Genomic DNA, 17,357 nt, shown 5'->3' on the forward strand with positions numbered 1-17,357 from the left:
GCTTATACTCCTGTAGTGCTTGTGAGCCATAGGATCTCTTCTCAAAAGCCTTGATAAAGTAGTTTTATAAACTTATAAGATGATTTAATGTAGTACCATAAAATTAACTGTAGCAGTAGGCTTTTTCAAGAAGACCCGTGAAATAAAAAAATTAGAAGGTGTGGTAGCGCATGCCTAGAGTCCTAGCTACTCAAGAGGCTGAGGCAGGAAGATCAGTGGGGCCCAGGAGTTAGAAGTTGCAGCGAGCTGTGATTGCGCCCCTGCACGCTGCAGCTGGAGCGACAGAACAAGACACTACCCTGTCTCTAAAAAACGAAAACAGAACAAAATGTGTTTTATAAGTGATTATGAAATGTGTTTTCTTAGACCAAAACTTATATAAACCATGATTTCCCATTATAATCCAATGGAAAAATTGCAATGCTTCTATTAGTGGTAACTTAATTTTGAAATGTTAGATAGTGTTTGTGTCGGTTTCTTGGTTTTGATAAATGATCATTTATTTGGCTAACTTTGCCATTAATAGCTAAAATAGTATTGCACATTTGGAATTGCATACTTTAGATAATCATAAATTGGGGAAATATTACTAATAAAATATCCCTGAATCATCTCTGGGTACGTAATAATGCATTGTCAGCACTCACCCGTTGTTTGACGCCTGCAAATATGCACAGATGGACAGTAACATTTGCAGCATGTTTGGGGGATTTTTTGCATGAAATGGGTATTATTTTTTTAAGCAAAATATTGTATTTTGGAATAAGTATGAGATGTGAGTGCCTGAGCAGAGATTTACAGCAAACATTATCAGGACAGAAAGCAAGATAGGAGCACCCGATGTTACATTCTTCAGTTCATGCTGTGACCAGGCTCTGGCCTCATAAAAGGAAAAATATGATTTATAAGTACAAGTCCCATTTTTTGTTTTGGCTCTTTTATTTTTGTATTTTTTGAGACAGGGTCTAGCTTTGTCACCTGGACTGGATGCAGTGGACCAATCTTGGCTCACTACAACCTCTGCCTCCCGGGCTCAAGCGATCCACCCACTTCAGCCTCCTGAGTAGCTGGGGTTACGGGCATGTGCCACCACGCCTGGCTAATTTTTGTATTTTTTGTAGAGACAGGCTTTCGCCATGTTGTCCAGGCTGGTCTCAAACTCCTGAGCTCAAGTGATCTCCCACCTCAGCCTCCCAAATTGTTGGGATTATAGGTGTGAGCAACTGCGCCCAGCCAAACCCCACATTAAGCAAAAACTTGCCAAGTGATCTTTTAAAAGGCAAGGAATGAGTATGGCTACTGTGTCATTATCTGAAGAGTTTTGTTTGTTTGTTTTGGGGGTTTTTTTGTTTTTGTTTTGCTGGCGTTTTAGTTTTTATGTTTAGTTACCCAAGCCCTTAAAGCATTAAAGAACTTCACCTATCTAACTTTCTAGTTCTTTACTTTTTATTTATTTATTTGTTTGTTTGTTTTTGAGACAGGGCCTCGCTCTGTCAGCTACGCTGGAGTGCAGCGGCACGATCTCGGCTCACTGCAGCTTCTGCCTCCCGGGTTCAAGCTATCCCATGTCAGCCTCCTGAGTAGCTGGGAACACAGGCATGCGCCACCATGTGTGGCTGATTTTTGTATTTTCAGTAGAAACAGGGTTTCACCATGTTGCCTAGGCTGGTCTTGAAATCCAGGGCTCAAGCGATCCTCCTGCTTTAGCCTCCCAAAGTACTAGGATTACAGGCATGTGCCACTGCTCCTGGCCCTTTACTTTCTTAGAAATTTAATAGAGATAGTACCTGTAGATAGATGTAAAGGTATTGTTTTAGTCATCTACAGAAAGTACTAAGAAAAATTAAAACAAGTTACCATAGTCTTATGGTTGTCATTGGGGAAAGCCTGTGTTTGACCTGACTACAATATAGTCTTTGATAATTCTAGGGAATCTCGTACCAGGCCGCAATTTTTTTTAAATGTAAACTTCCACTAAGTAGAAATACAGATAAAATTGTGAGGGGGTGGGGGTTGTTTTGAAGCTGTTGAAGTTTTTTTTTTAATTATTATTATTTTTTATTTTTAACCTAATGACAAGCCCACTAAGGATAACCATTCTTTTTTTTTTGAGACGGAGTCTTGCTCTGTCGCCCAGGCTGGAGTGCAGTGGCCGGATCTCAGCTCACTGCAAGCTCCACCTCCCGGGTTTACGCCATTCTCCTGCCTCAGCCTCCGAGTAGCTGGGACTACAGGCGCCCACCACCCCACCCAGCTAGTTTTTTGCATTTTTTAGTAGAGACGGGGTTTCACCGTGTTAGCCAGGATGGTCTTGATCTCCTGACCTCGTGATCCGCCCGTCTCGGCCTCCCAAAGTGCTGGGATTACAGGCTTGAGCCACCGCGCCTGGCCAGGATAACCATTCTTAATATCTGGTCTGATAAGTGGATTAATTCAAATTTGTGCTAAGGATTTGAATTGGTAGAAATAAAACTGGACAATTTTTTTTAGGGTCTAGATTATTTTTGAAATCCCCAATAGGGTAGTTTCTTATCTTTTGGTTACGTTTTAGGTCATTCAAGCCCTCAGTTAGACCCTTTGAGAAAAAGCCCAACCATGGAACAAGCAGTACAGACCGCCTCGGCCCACTTACCTGCTCCAGCACCTGTTGGGAGAAGGAGTCCTGTATCAACCAGGCCTTTGCCATCTACCAGCCAAAAAGCAATAGAGAATCAGGAGCACAGGCGAGGTAGAACTTTAGCTGTTTACTGTTCCTTAATTGACTGATCAATGTTTTCCACTCACTTTATTTTCATTAGAAGGATTTACATCATATAAATGATCCCAGAAAATTAAACTGAACGTGATAGAATGTTTGGTCTTTCAAATTTGACTCAAAGTGTTGGTGGTGTGGGTATTGTTTTTTGGGCATTGCACAGGCTTTGTTTTGGATTTTTTGGTTGGTTTGTTTGTAATTCTAACTACGGAAGTTTTTGATGATGTGCCCTGAGTTGATTTGGCACTTTGCATGTCTTCTTCTATAGCTGAAGTGCACAAAGTTTCAAGGCCAGAAAATGAGCAACTCAGAAATGATAACAAGAGACAAGTAGGTAAGTTCTTGGATCCGAAAGTCATATCCTGTGCTTCTCAACAGGGAGAATATTTTAAATGTATGATATATAATTACTATAAAAAAAAAGAAAGATGGGGGTTGTGACTCTAAAGGAGGAGCACAGGGGAGTGTCACTGTGGTGATGGAACAGTTCTTTATCTTGATTGTGATGGTGGTTATGCAAATCTATATATGGTAGAACATCATAGAACTATGCATAAAGACATACCAGAAAATGAGTACATGTACAAACTGGTGACATCTGAGCAAGGTCTATAGTTTAGTTAATTAGATTGTGCCTGTGTCAGTTTCTTGGTTTTGATAATGTACCATAATTATATAAGGTGTGAGTGTTGGAGTTTGGGAAGTTGGGTGATGGGCACAAAGGGCCACTCTGAACTAGTTTTTCAATTTTTCTTTTCTATAATTACTTGAAAATAAAGATTTTTTAAAATTTTACCTTTCTGGAAAAAAAATTCTACCTAGTGATAGGCCTTTTTTTTTTTTTTTTTTTTTTTTTCTGAGACGGAGTTTCACTCTTGTTGCCCAGGCTGTAGTGCAGTGGTGTGATCTCGGCTCTTTGCAGCCTCTGCCTCCCAGGGTCAAGTAATTCTCCTGCCTCAGCCTCCCGAGTAGCTGGGATTACAGGCGCATGCCACCACACCCAGCTAATTTTTGTACTTTTAATAGAGACAGGGCTTTGCCATGTTGGCCAGGCTGGTCTCAAACTCCTGACCTTAGGTGATGTACCCACCTCAGCCTCCCAGAGTGCTGGGATTACAGACGGGAGCCACCAAACCCAGCCAGGCAGTTATCTTTTAATATGTTCTTGAGTATTTCCTCCTAGTAGGATTTGTTCGTTTATATTTACATTTTCCTATGACTTCTATTTTTGTGGTTCTTATGTTTTGGTCAGTTTCATGTTAGGATTATAAAATCAGTTTTCATTGTTTTCTATGCCTTTGGGAATGGAATTATCTTTATGTTACAAGTTTGAAACGTTTCCTTATTAAAATTAAGCCCAGAGGCCAGGCACGGTGGCTCATACCTGTAATCTCTGCACTTTGAGAGGCTGAGGCAGGCAGATCATGAGGTCAGGAGTTTGAGATCAGCCTGGCTATGTGGTGAAACTATCTGTACTAAAAATAGAAAAATTAGCTGGGCTTGGTGGCGGGTGCCTGTAGTCCCAGCTGCTTGGGAGGCTGAGGCAGGAGAATCACTTGAACCCGGGAGGTGAGGTTGTAGTGAGCCAAGATCGTGCCACTGCACTCCAGCCTGGGTGACAGAGTGAGACTCCGTCAAAAAAAAAAAAAATGAAGCCCAGATCCTGTTTTTGAATCAGTTAAGAGCTGTAATTTTCTTTTATGATTATTGATTTAATAAGGTTTTGTATTTTTTTTTTTTTTTTGAGACGGAGTCTTGCTCTTTCGCCCGGGCTGGAGTGCAGTGGCCGGATCTCAGCTCACTGCAAGCTCCGCCTCCCGGGTTTTACGCCATTCTCCTGCCTCAGCCTCCGGAGTAGCTGGGACTACAGGCGCCCGCCACCTCGCCCGGCTAGTTTTTTGTATTTTTAATAGAGACGGGGTTTCACCGTGTTAGCCAGGATGGTCTCGATCTCCTGACCTCGTGATCCGCCCGTCTCGGCCTCCCAAAGTGCTGGGATTACAGGCTTGAGCCACCGCGCCCGGCCGGTTTTGTATTTTCTTTATCTGTTTTGTGATACATTCCAAAATCGTTTTATTAATATTTTCAAATTTATTAATGGAAAATAAATTATAATTGTATAGCTCTTCTAAATTGAAAAGGCAGTGTATAATCTACCTTATTTAGAAAATGATTGAAAAATAATCCTTCATTTTAGAAACCTAGATATGATATTTTTAGATGTATATGTACTCTTACTTCTCCTCTACATCATTTATATATATATATATTTTTATATCCCCCCCCTTTTTTTTTTTGATACGGAGTCTCGCTCTGTCACCCAGGCTGGAGTGCAGTGGCGCTATCTCAGCTCATTGCAACCTCCGCCTCCTGGGTTCACGCCATTCTCCTGCCTCAGCCTTCCGAGTAGCTGCGACTACATACGCCTTGGAATACAGAATTTTGTTTAATTTGACTCATTATATTTTACCTTTTTTATTCAGAAAAAGAGCTCCCCTCCCAAAATAAAATAACTGCCATACTATCTTTCATTGCCCTTCAAAACTCATCCCACCAAAGAGGTTCATTAACAGAACAGTGAATATTCTTCAAGATTTTTTTTTGTAGATTTTACAGACACAGACATCTATACTATCCAAAACCCTTTTTTTTCTTTTTCCTTTCTTTTTTTTTTTTTTGGAGACAGAGTCTCGCTCTGTTTCCCAGGCTGGAGTGTAGTGGCGTAATCTCGGCTCACTGCAACCTTCGCCTCCTGGGTTCAAGCGATTCTCCTGTCTCAGCCTCCTGGGTAGGTGGGATTACAGGCATGCGCCACCACGCCCGGCTAATGTTTCTGTACTTTTAGTAGAGATGGTGTGTTTCACCTTGTTGGTCAGGCTGGTCTCAAGCTTCTGACCTCGTGATCCGCCCGCCCTGGCCTCCCAAAGTGCTGGGGTTACTGGCTTGAGCCACTGCGCCCAGCCCCAAAACACTTTTTTTTTTTTTTTTTTTTTTTTTGAGACGGAGTCTCGCTCTGTCGCCCAGGCTGGAGTGCAGTGGCCGGATCTCAGCTCACTGCAAGCTCCGCCCCCCGGGTTCACGCCATTCTCCTGCCTCAGCCTCCAGAGTAGCTGGGATTACAGGCGCCGCCACCTCGCCCGGCTAGTTTTTGTATTTTTAATAGAGACGGGGTTTCACCGTGTTAGCCAGGATGGTCTCGATCTCCTGACCTCGTGATCCGCCCGTCTCGGCCTCCCAAAGTGCTGGGATTACAGGCTTGAGCCACCGCGCCCGGCCAACACTTTTTTTAAGACAGAAGGATTATGGTGTAATTCTGGCTTGTGGCTGAGGCATTTTTAATAGTAGAGGTGAATGTTTTAAACATCCTACTTATCTAGATTTATGTCTGGATATGCTGCTGTGGGGTTTTGTGGTTTGTTTTCTCAAACCCAGGCAGTTTGCCAAACCTCAGCAAACAGCACAAACCTGTCTGTTACCCTGTAGTCACTTCTCATCCTTGTCAGTATGTGTGGAGCATTTCACGCAATTGTGATAATTAAACTCATACTGCTTTCTGCTCTGCATTTTTCAGTTAACATCAAATACTCTTCCCTCTGTTTTTTTTTTTTTTTCTTGTTAGTCATTTTTTCTTGTGTTGGATATTTGGGTTCCCACGTTTTTCACTATAAATTATGCTGCTTTGTATTGCTTTATGATGTCTCATATGATTGGCTGAAATTTTACTGTGTTATAGAGGAGAGAGAATGTATAGATACAGGAAGGCTTAAATAATGTGGAGCCATCTAGAGAGACACAGTAAAGATGGATTAGGAAGTGTTCAGAGTCAGTAAGGATTGGTGCTTGTCTGTTTTTTATCTGTGATGTGGAAATAACACCTATTTTCTTGAAATTTGTGCCGGTTAGTGTTCATTTTTCTTACTATAAATCTTGGTTCCTGTTATTCTTTCCATAAAAGGCTTTCTACATTTTGAGAACCCACTATGTCTGGCACTTAAGTTTGCCAGTGTTGGGGATATAGCAGTAAAGAAAACAATGCCCCTGCCCTCAAGGAGCATACATTAATTTAGTGCAGAAGTCTCCATACTTGCCTGACTGTATACTCTGTCAGTAACACGCGTGAGTGTGGACTCCATAAATACAGATGTTTAGAAATTTTGTGTGAGCTATTCTCAGTCTACATCGTAAATATTAGTGAAACTTAATTTTTTATTTTGTATAAAAAAATACAAATACAGTAAAATATATAGAGACCTGTAAGCATTTCTGTTGTTGACTGTTGAATCTAAAGAGCACAATAGCAACATCTGTGCTAAACCAGCTATTACATATTGAATGTCCTTTGTATATATTCTTTATTATTATAGCTCCAGGTGCTCCTTCAGCTCCAAGGAGAGGGCGTGGGGGTCATCGGGGTGGCAGGGGAAGATTTGGTATTCGGCGAGATGGGCCAATGAAATTTGAGAAAGACTTTGACTTTGAAAGTGCAAATGCACAATTCAACAAGGAAGAGATTGACAGAGAGTTTCATAATAAACTTAAATTAAAAGGTAAGCTTTGATTTTTCTATTCAGAAAATAATCTTATTTGATCTGTGAATTACGGATATTTCTCAGATTAGGTGTTTTTATGTAATTCAGATTAGCTGTCTTGACTTTTATGATATTTGCTTTTGTTTGTCCTTAGAAGATAAACTTGAGAAACAGGAGAAGCCTGTAAATGGTGAAGATAAAGGAGACTCAGGAGTTGATACCCAAAACAGTGAAGGAAATGCTGATGAAGAAGATCCACTTGGACCTAATTGCTATTATGACAAAACTAAATCCTTCTTTGATAATATTTCTTGTGATGACAATAGGTATAGTCTTTAAAGCTGTTCTTTTGCTTTTATGATGTTGATTGAAGTGTAAAATGGTTTCATGTAAATTCACAAGATTTAATGAATACTACCATAATTGTTTTGTTTTGAGACAGTCTCACTCTGTTACTCAGGCTGGAGTGCAGCAGTGCAGTCACAGCTCACTGTAGCCTAAACTCCTGGGCTCAAGCAATCCTCCCATCTCAGCCTCAGTAGAGGAGTCTACAGTTGCACACCACCCCACCTGGCTAAACTTTTTCATGTTTTTGTAGAGATGGGGTCTCGCTCTATTGCCCAAGCTGGTGGTGAACTCCTGGCCTCAAGACCAGCCTCCCAAAGTACTAGGATTACAGGCATGAGCCACCACACCTGGCCATAATTGATTTTTTAATGTTTTATTTTGCTAAAAGAAAATATATGCTAAAGTTCTAAATTATTCATTCATAAGAAGAAATAACCATATACTTTTTTTTTGTTTAAGGATATATTCATATTTGAATATTAGTAATTAAAACAGAAGCATTTAGGTAATATCTAAGTAGGGCCTTTTTTTCACCCCCTACATTGTAGTTCAAATGAAGCCAGAACCGAAGTGCTAATCTACTTTGAGGTTTGCTGATACCATAAAACTGCCAGACTGTAGTAAATATGTGTCCAGAAAATTGGCAAATTATTGAGAGGTTAATTAAAGGACCCAGTGTGAGGATTAACAGTTCTAGTGGTTCTCCTGCCCAATCCAGATTATCCTTGTCCTTGTCCTTGTCCTGGCTGAAGTTTGGTGCCCCCTGGTGGCAGTTGTTTGCTTCAGTTATAAACATAGATGGACATAATTCTGAGTCCCACGATTGGCTGGATGACAGCAGCAACAATTCAGATACTTCTTGGGTTAATTGGTATCGGGTCCAGAGATTGGGCCGGCAACCTAATGGGGACCTAAGGGCCCACCTTCCATCTCTTAGCTTCCCAAGACAAGGCCTCCCTGTCTGACTTTACCTTCTTTTCTCTTGGGGCTAAGTGGAAAGTGAAGTCAATTACCAATCTCATTATATCTGAATTTCCATTATATTGGGGCTGTTACTATGTTTAGCAGGTGTATTTGTAAGAAACTAATGTCAGTCATGTGTTCGCATGAAGTTTAACAGAATATTATAGGAACATATTGAACTCATATGTCTTGGACAACTTGTGATAAGAGTTTTTTTTGAAACGGAGTTTTGCTCTTGTCACCCAGGCTGGAGTGTAGTGGCGCGATCTCAACTCACTGCAACCTCCACCTCCCAGGTTCAGGTGACTCTCCTGCATCAGCCTTCCGAGTAGCTGGGTTACAAGCGCCTGCCACCACACCCAGCTATTTTTTGTATTTTTGATAGACACAGAGTTTCACCATTTTGGCCAGGCTGGTCTGGAACTCCTGACCTCAGGTGATCTGCCCCCTCGGCCTCCCAAAGTGCTTTGATTACAGGTGTGAGCCACCATGCCTGGCCAAGATGCTTATTTCTAATCAGCTTTAGTAATCACTTAGCCTTAATTTGGGAATAGCACTGCATATTTTGGCTGAGGGATATTCTTTTAAACCTGATATGCTGAAGATTATTTGCTTTTATAATAGAGAACGAAGACCAACCTGGGCTGAAGAAAGAAGATTAAATGCTGAAACATTTGGAATCCCACTTCGTCCAAACCGTGGCCGTGGGGGATACAGAGGCAGAGGAGGTCTTGGTTTCCGTGGTGGCAGAGGGCGTGGTGGTGGCAGAGGTGGTACCTTTACTGCCCCTCGAGGATTTCGAGGTGGATTCAGAGGAGGTCGTGGGGGCCGGGAGTTTGCAGATTTTGAATATAGGGTAAGTGTTCTTGTTAATAAATTCTTTGGGGTTGACATACATTTTACAAGACTCAAAACATTTTTGCTTGTTTTTGTTTTGGGTGAATTGTTTTGAGGACATTAGAATAACTTCCATTTTGACTTTTCAGTAGAGGATATACATGATTCAGATGTGTGTATAAAAACATTATACAAAAAAGGACAGTATAGTGTCACCTTTATTTCATGTTAACAGAATACACTTTTAACACCAAAAGAGTCTATCTAGAAAGCGCATCCTCCCAGAATGGAAGGGCAAGCTCTAACATTTAATAGCAGTTAACATTTATATAGTATTTACCAAGTACCAGACATTGTATTAAGTATTTTTTACATATTAACTTATTTAAACGGCACATCAACTCTGTGAGGTAGGTTCTATTATTATCCCCATTTTACAAGTGAGGAAATAGATATAGAGATATTAAGTAACTTGCGAAAGGTCACATAGCTAGTAAGTGATGGTGCTGGGTGTTGAGCCCAGCAAGTTGTTTCCTGAGTTACTACTCTTAATTTGGTTTTGTGGAAAACTCAGTACATTTTCCCTGGTTTTCTCCTTTCACCATGAATTTGAAAACGCTTCGATATATTGGCCTTCAGGAGCTGCTGCTAGAGAATTCTGTAACTCTGTATAGTAGCTTTATGTGTATAATTTAGCTTTTGACAGGTGTCTATACATTAAGTCAGCATAGTAACTATCTCAGTTAACAGTAAGCTATCTTTGTTTATTGATTTTAGAAGTAATGGAGAGGAAAGGCTATACAGAAAGGATCAAAATCTTGTACAGAGCTCCACTTGTAATAGCAACAGGCAGCTGGAAACAGAAAGACCTGTTAGCAGGAGTTCCATTGCCCAGTACTTAAAACTGGCCATTGTTGAGATCTCTCTGGAAAGAGATCAGTATTAGTGGCTTTTGGACCTGCTCTAATTTTGATGCCTTTGATATTGTGCCATCACAGCTAAGACTGCCAAAAATTATACTCAGCTCACCATCTTATGCTATCCACCGTGGTGGCCTTATGCAGTTGCAGGACTTCTGACTTGCAAAATCCCCTTTCCAGCTAGGAGAATCTGTCTTAGGAACTCCAGAATAGCCCTTGCTTATCACTGTTACTGCCCTTAAGTTTGCCAGTGACACCTTGCTTACAGAATTCAGCAGTAGTATTTTCACAAATATTTTATTTGCCATCAACTCCTCTGCAGTATTTGACACTGACCAACCACCCACTTTGGGGTCTTTCTTCCTAGTCTTTAAAATACTCTTCTAGGTTTTCAATTTATACTCTTCCTAATTTTTTAATACTCTTCATTCTTTTTGGCAGGGAGGGCTATGGGGGGTGGGGTGTCAGGGTCTTGCTCTGTCACCCAGACTGGAGTGCAATGGCATGATCGTAAGTCACTGCAGCCTCAACTTCCCAGGCTCAGGCAGTCCTCCCACCTCAGCCTCCCATGTAGTTGGGACTACAGGCATACACCACCATGCCCAGCTAATTTTTAATTTTTTTGTAGACACAGGGTGCCACTGTATGTTGTCCAGGCTGGTCTTGAACTCCTGGGCTTAAGCAATCCTCTCACCTCAGCTTCCCAAAGTGCTGGGATTATAGGTGTGAGCCACGGTGCTTGTTCCATCCTCCCTTTTGTAAGCCTGTCTTGGACCCTATATGTTTCTGCACTGCATCTCTGTCTTCACTGTCCTGCCGTCAGCTTAACCTTCCTCAGACTGACCTCATCATCTTCCTTCTCTCCAGTCATCTCAGCTCTGCCTCCTCCCAGTGTTCCATGTTGACTCATGGTATACTGCCCAGGCACTAGAGGTATCCGTGATTATGGCCTATTGCTATGTCATCACATTTATTCCTTTGAGATGTCCCTGTCAACTACCGTGATAACCCACCAGTTGGGCTTCAGATCTTCATCTGTCTTTACCCCCACTTTAAGGCAGATCAGCTGTATTTTGAAGAACCTATGACAACTTCTTGTTGAAGACCACATTGAGTCAGCTTGGTTTGAGAAAACGTATGTTTAAATTAGACTTGGATCCAGATGAGAATAATAGCAATAGTTACTAGTATGACCTTTCAGACCCTTAGTTTTGACATTTGAGGATAAAGAGTTGCACCATTTATTCTGAAATACACCTTTTAAAGATCATTAAACTTTCAGAGTTGGAAAACATCTGAGAGGTCTGACCTGGTTAAAACATAAACCTCTTCTGCAGTATCTCTTATAGAGGGTAGGAGCTTACTCTTCCCAAGGGCATCCATCCCACCCGAGGGATGTTCTAATTGTTACAATTTCAGCTGGGCATGGTGGCTCACGCCTGTAATTCCAGCACTTTGGGAGGCCAAGGTGGGCAGATCACCTGAGGTCAGGAGTTCGAGACCAGCCTGGCTAACATGGTGAAACCCCGTCTCTACCAAAAATATTAAAAACATTAGCCAGGTGTGGTGGCACATGCCTGTAGTCGCAGCTACTCAGGAGGCTGAGGCAGGAGAATCGTTGAACCTGGGAGGCAGAGGTTGCAGTGAGCCGAGATCATGCCACTGCACTCCAGCCTGGGAAACAGAGCAAGGCTCCGTCTCAAAAAAAAAAAAGAAAAAACAAACCCTCCATGCAGTAACTGTGTGTGCTCCATGTGCTTACTAATACAAAGGTTTTTTTGACACCATGTCACACTGTTTATCATTTTGAGCCTTTTGTAAAACTCCTGTCACATGTATTGCAGAATTGAAAATGCATTGTCATAGTTATCTGCATGCATCTTTGCCTACGCTCCTGCAATCCTTGACAGATAGTCCAGCCTCTGCTTAGGTGTTGCAGGGAGTGATGGACTCAGCGAACCCTCAGGCATGGCCCAGTGTTTAGGAGGCTTAGTTGTGACATTGCAGTCCCTGCTCTTCTTAATCATGTGAGGATCCCACTTGATATATTTGGCCTCATTCCTCATTACCCTTTAACCTTTACCCTTTAACCTATCTGATTCAAGCAGGTTGCCTCATGGTTATCTCACATACACATTGTGCTTGATTCCAACTCCATCCCCATTCATCAGAATTCTTCAGATATGCCAGGCACTATGCTGAGCATTGGTGCTGACCAAACGTAGACCCAGCCCTTTTGATGTTTACATTCTGGTAGGAGGCAGACATAGCTGAAAGTCAGGTCTCCTCTTTCACTTATCCTTTACAGCCTTGCCCAAGTTTTGCTCTGTCTTCTCTTCTTTCCTACACTAATTTCTTCCTCTTCTGACCTGTGGCGGTCTGCTTGCTTTGGCACACATTTTGAATATACTCACATTCCTTATTTTTTTTATTTAGTTTTGTTCTGCATCACCAGCTAGATGAGAACCTTTTGGCTTTAGTGAATATGTATTCTACTTTTCTTTCCACCACAACACTCAGCTCAACAATGGAGCCATAGTGGGCTTGAAGTAATTGCTTATCATGTTGGTTAGGAATTTGCCACTCCAGCCTTCAGTGAGGCCAAAGGTCTGTCAGTGTGGCTAGCCCTTGATTGTTCATTCCAGAGTTGAATAACCCTTTCATCTGCCACTAGAGCCCCGACCCCAGCAGCCCTACACCTCGTAAATCATGAAATCATTTCACCTTGCACCTTTAAAGGTAGAAAATGGTGAGTGATCACTGTCACATAAAGGAAATTTACCACTGAAGATTAAACTCATATCTGAAACATCTAACACTTCCTCCCAGAAATGGACATGGATGACATTTTCCGCAGCTTTCATGAAATGAGTTGGCTTTATTTTTTGTGCTATATTAGCATGAGTCATTGTAGTTTGGGGGTAAGCATAAACAAGATTGGTTGTTTAATGAAAACATGGGTAAAGATAAAAGCATAAAGTTTTAGAATCCTTAAAAGAATCAGCCAAACTAGAATCTCTCCACTACCACATTCACATTAGATGATTAGGAGACTAAGGACCCCAAGAAGTTAATTGTGTGATTGAGGTACAAGCTAACAAAGCCAAAACTCACTCTCTTGACTTCTGGCCTGATTTTCCTTAAGGGTAATGTTGGAAATGTAGGCCAGTGCAATGGTTTACACGTGTAATACCAGCACTTTGGGGGGCCAGGGCAGGAGGATTGCTTAAGCCCAGGAATTCAAGGTCAGCATGGGCAACATAAGGAGTCCCTATCTCTATGAAAAAGTTTAAAAATTAGCTGGAGTGGTGGCACATGCCTGTAGTCCCAGCTACTCAGGAGGCTAAGGCGGGAGGATCACTTGAACCTGGGAGGTCAAGGCTGCAACGAGCCATGATCACACCACTGCACTCCAGCCTGGGTGACAGAGCAAGGCCGGTCTCAAAAAAAAAAAGAAAGAAATACAAACTTACGGTAAGTTTGGTTCTATGGTGTTTCCCACCCCTTTCCCGTCCCCCGCGCCCCGGTTTCTTTTTTGAGGTGGGAATGGAGATCAGGACTAGTACTAATAATGTAACTAGCTCCTGTTTTATATGCTGCTGTCAGGGAGGTTAAGCCACCATGGTGGGTGATAAAGATTGCATCTGTGTTTCTTCAGATGGGGTCCAAAGACAACAAGGTGTCTGAATGACTCAGCATAATGTTCTCTCTCCTCTCGCCCTTTCGTATTCTCCTTTCTCTCTCTCCTGTCCCCATCTCTTTCTTTTTTTTTTTTTTTTTTTTTTTTTTTTTTTTTTACCTTTCAGAAAACCACAGCTTTTGGACCCTAAAAGGTCTGGACTGATCGTACTGCTTTCTGAAAGGTAAAAAAAAAAAAAAACAAATACCTTGGGAGGTGTGAAGGTTGGCTTTGTGGGGGACAGCAGGTTCATCTTTTAGCTCATTGCTGTCAACTTATGCCATACCGTATGTATTTCAATTTAATAACATTGTGCAAATGTTTTAGTGTTGTATACACAGATGAAGTTAAGTCTCACCTAAGAAATGTGTGTTTCTAACAGGTGGAGTGAGAATCAGCAGTAAAAATCAGGTATATGGTAGCAACTGGTCTAGAGGAAAATAAAAGCCCTTGGCTCCCACCCTTTTTACAGGCCTTTAGTTTAGGGTCAGTCTCACTGGAAATCTTGAGATTTTATTGCTTTCTCACTGGTTACTTTTTAAAAATTCCCCAGTCAGCTTTCCGCTTTTCAGAACTTATTTTAGATTTAAAAGTTATCCCTTTAAAATTGATTTTTAAACCATTGCTTCCTCCTGGCATGAAATTTTGGAGAGAAATGTTATACTGTCTGGGTATTTTATTGCTTAGTAAAGACATCAAAGACTTGGGGACTTTATGAAACTTGTTTCAAAGTATGTTGACAGTTGTATTTGATGAATTTGACCACTGAGTTGAGGGTTTAAGTTCTATCACGGCTTTTAAAAAATTATTAGAGAGAACAACCAAACATGAGGAAGTACACCTGTATTTTGGGCTGGGGTTCACCGTTGCTTTAACCTCTACTGACTGGAAGATGCCGTCAACAATGAGGTACTACTGAGTATGGAAGTTATAAAAAGACTTTCGTGGAAATCAGTGAGAGATTTTTCTATGAAAGTAAAAGGGGGTATATTTAAGGATAATTTCAAATAAACTTGAGCAAAGTAAAAAGAAATATGCCAATAATTTGGAACATGAGCTAAATTTTTTTTTCTTTTTTAGAAAGACAACAAAGTTGCTGCATAGTCTACAAACAAGTCTCCGAAAATAGGTGAATTTCTAGCTCTTCATGGTCCTGAAAATTGATTTCAGTCTTTGCGAAGAATGAAGAAGTGAATTCGCTGTACATTTGTCACCAGCACTGGGTTTTGTTTTTTGTTTGTTTTTCCGCTTAATTTCAAAGATAAAATGCAGTTACTTTTGGGGGTGGAAGGCTCATCTTAAAACATGAGCATTAAATCTATTTGGAATAGCAGAAGGTTAAGTAATTTCTTATGTATAGTTAAACTAAAGCAGTACTTCAGTGGGACTTACAAGTATTTTTTCATCACTGAAAGGTTTTTTTTTTTTATCACTAAATTGTATTTGGCAATTGCAAGTTGCCTGCAGATAGGGCCGTGATACTGTGTTTTGAGCCACAGAAGGTAATGTGTGTGCGTGTGTGCGTGTGTGTGCGCGCGCGTGTATCTCTTTCCTCCTTTCTTTTGGGGAATCCTGTAATATGAGGTAGCTTATTTCGTCAATTAATTAGGGTGCTGGATGGTAGAGAATTTTGTCAGTCAACTATGTACACACAGTAAATACTGTTTCTTAGGCAAAGGTAACTTTTTTATATAGTTGTAAAATTCCATTATATTCCATTGCCAAAGAAACATTAAGAACTTTGTATAGCTGTATAAAAAGCGACTAATTTTTTAAAGAATAAACGTTTTAAAGTCAGCAAACATACTGTGTCCTTGCAGAAGTTGATGTGCTGAGCAGCAGCATTATGGGTGGGGCTTTTTTTCTTAGTTTTCCAGGCTTAACATTTTTGATTTTGTTTTTTAATGTTTGGAACATAAATGAAGATTTGATACATTCTTTCATTATCTAAAAAGGATTGATTATTCATGCTTATTGTAAGAACTTCATTTTGTAGCAAATGACATATCACAGGATCTGTCCAGATAATCGATATTTTCAGTATACAAATGTAAATAATCATAGATGAGAATGTACTTAGCTGTATTTTCAAATCAGTAATCCTCCCCACCTTTTTTAGGACTTTAAAACTAGGCATCAATGAACCTGTTTTTCCTATTATGCCTGGAATTTAGTCATGATACCTTGACTCATTCTATCATATTTCAAGAGGATTCAGAGTCCTTGAATTTATTTTGGCAGCCTATAACACACGGCAACACTGGTCCTTGGGCCTATGACCCACAGATGACTCAGTATAGAGTTCATTGCTAATTATAAATTACTAGTGAATCTTTTTGATAGTTTAAGCTCTAGTGGGAAAAATCTGGCCACTTTCGTGTTTTTATGAAGGCCATGGAATAAAAGGATCCAAAGATTTAAATATTTTTATCTAATATTTTGATTGTTTTATTAACTTTCTCCTTAAAACATTCAGTAGTGATAAAGATATAGAAACTGCACTGTAGGAGAATTGGAATATTTAAGGCTGGTTGATATTTTTTATTTTAATTTTATATCTTTTGTATAGCTCTACAAGGCAGTGTTTTGTAATTTGGTTTCATTATTAAGATCCAGTACTTGGCAGCCATAGTTTTAGATAATATTGTTTAGTGCTGTTTGCTTGCATGTTAACAACAAAACCTTTTAGAGGACCCACAAATCATGATATTGAACACATTTCTGAGGCATTCAGAGCATCAAAGCAAGTACCATGGCAATACATGTGTAGACTGTTTGAGATGTCCCAGGCCAATTTCAAGAAAGAAAACTGTAAATACTAGTTCTACTTGCTCCGAAAGTATGAGTTCATGCGTTTTCCCAGCCCTCTGAATCACTCACTGGGGCGTTTTGTGCTCCAACAATAACTGGCAGCATGGCATACCTGCAGCACACCTTACAATATTAAAGCAAAGTTTTTATTCTAAAACAGAATAAAACTGTTCAATAAAAAATGCTCGTCAAAGTTCTTTCTCTTTAGTAACACTCTGTTTCAGTAGGAACATGATGAAAGGCATCTTTTAAATAAAAGAGCGGAATTATAATGTTTGTATTCCCTGTAATAACTATAAATCAGTTACTTTATTTCTAAGATTGAGTTATTGTTGCAGATGTTTAGGGAAAGCTAAAAGCCCCTTTATTCCCCTCCTGAGTGTAAATAAAATACTTCTGAGATCAGATCCGTGACATGAGGAGACTCAGCCAGCTAGGCACAGGCCAAGCTGGAAACAGCAGCCAGAACACACTTCCTGTGGGCAGACGCATGCAGAAGACGCAGAACCTGTCTA

General features: G+C 40.6%; 1 protein-coding gene across 6 annotated transcripts in view; it reads left to right on the forward strand.

Annotated features, from left to right (window-relative positions):
* LSM14A (LSM14A mRNA processing body assembly factor) overlaps positions 1-17,024 on the forward strand; it is a 66,068-nt gene extending 49,044 nt beyond the window's left edge. Inside the window, exons 5-11 of one of the 6 annotated variants that reach the window (XM_033225645.1) lie at positions 2,552-2,728; positions 3,024-3,089; positions 7,120-7,302; positions 7,439-7,610; positions 9,220-9,451; positions 14,159-14,215; positions 15,112-17,024. In XM_033225645.1, the coding sequence (XP_033081536.1) occupies positions 2,552-2,728; positions 3,024-3,089; positions 7,120-7,302; positions 7,439-7,610; positions 9,220-9,451; positions 14,159-14,182 (854 nt within the window). In that variant the 3' untranslated portion in view covers positions 14,183-14,215; positions 15,112-17,024. Of the gene's footprint in view, positions 1-2,551; positions 2,729-3,023; positions 3,090-7,119; positions 7,303-7,438; positions 7,611-9,219; positions 10,823-14,158; positions 14,216-15,111 lie in introns of those variants that run through there. The other 5 variants (XM_033225644.1, XM_033225642.1, XM_033225641.1 and 2 more) reach the window with 5 other exon arrangements.
* Positions 17,025-17,357: the final 333 nt, after the last annotated feature.

Source organism: Trachypithecus francoisi, unplaced genomic scaffold, assembly GCF_009764315.1.
Source record: "Trachypithecus francoisi isolate TF-2019V2 unplaced genomic scaffold, Tfra_2.0 Lachesis_group12, whole genome shotgun sequence".
Lineage (NCBI taxonomy): Eukaryota > Metazoa > Chordata > Mammalia > Primates > Cercopithecidae > Trachypithecus > Trachypithecus francoisi.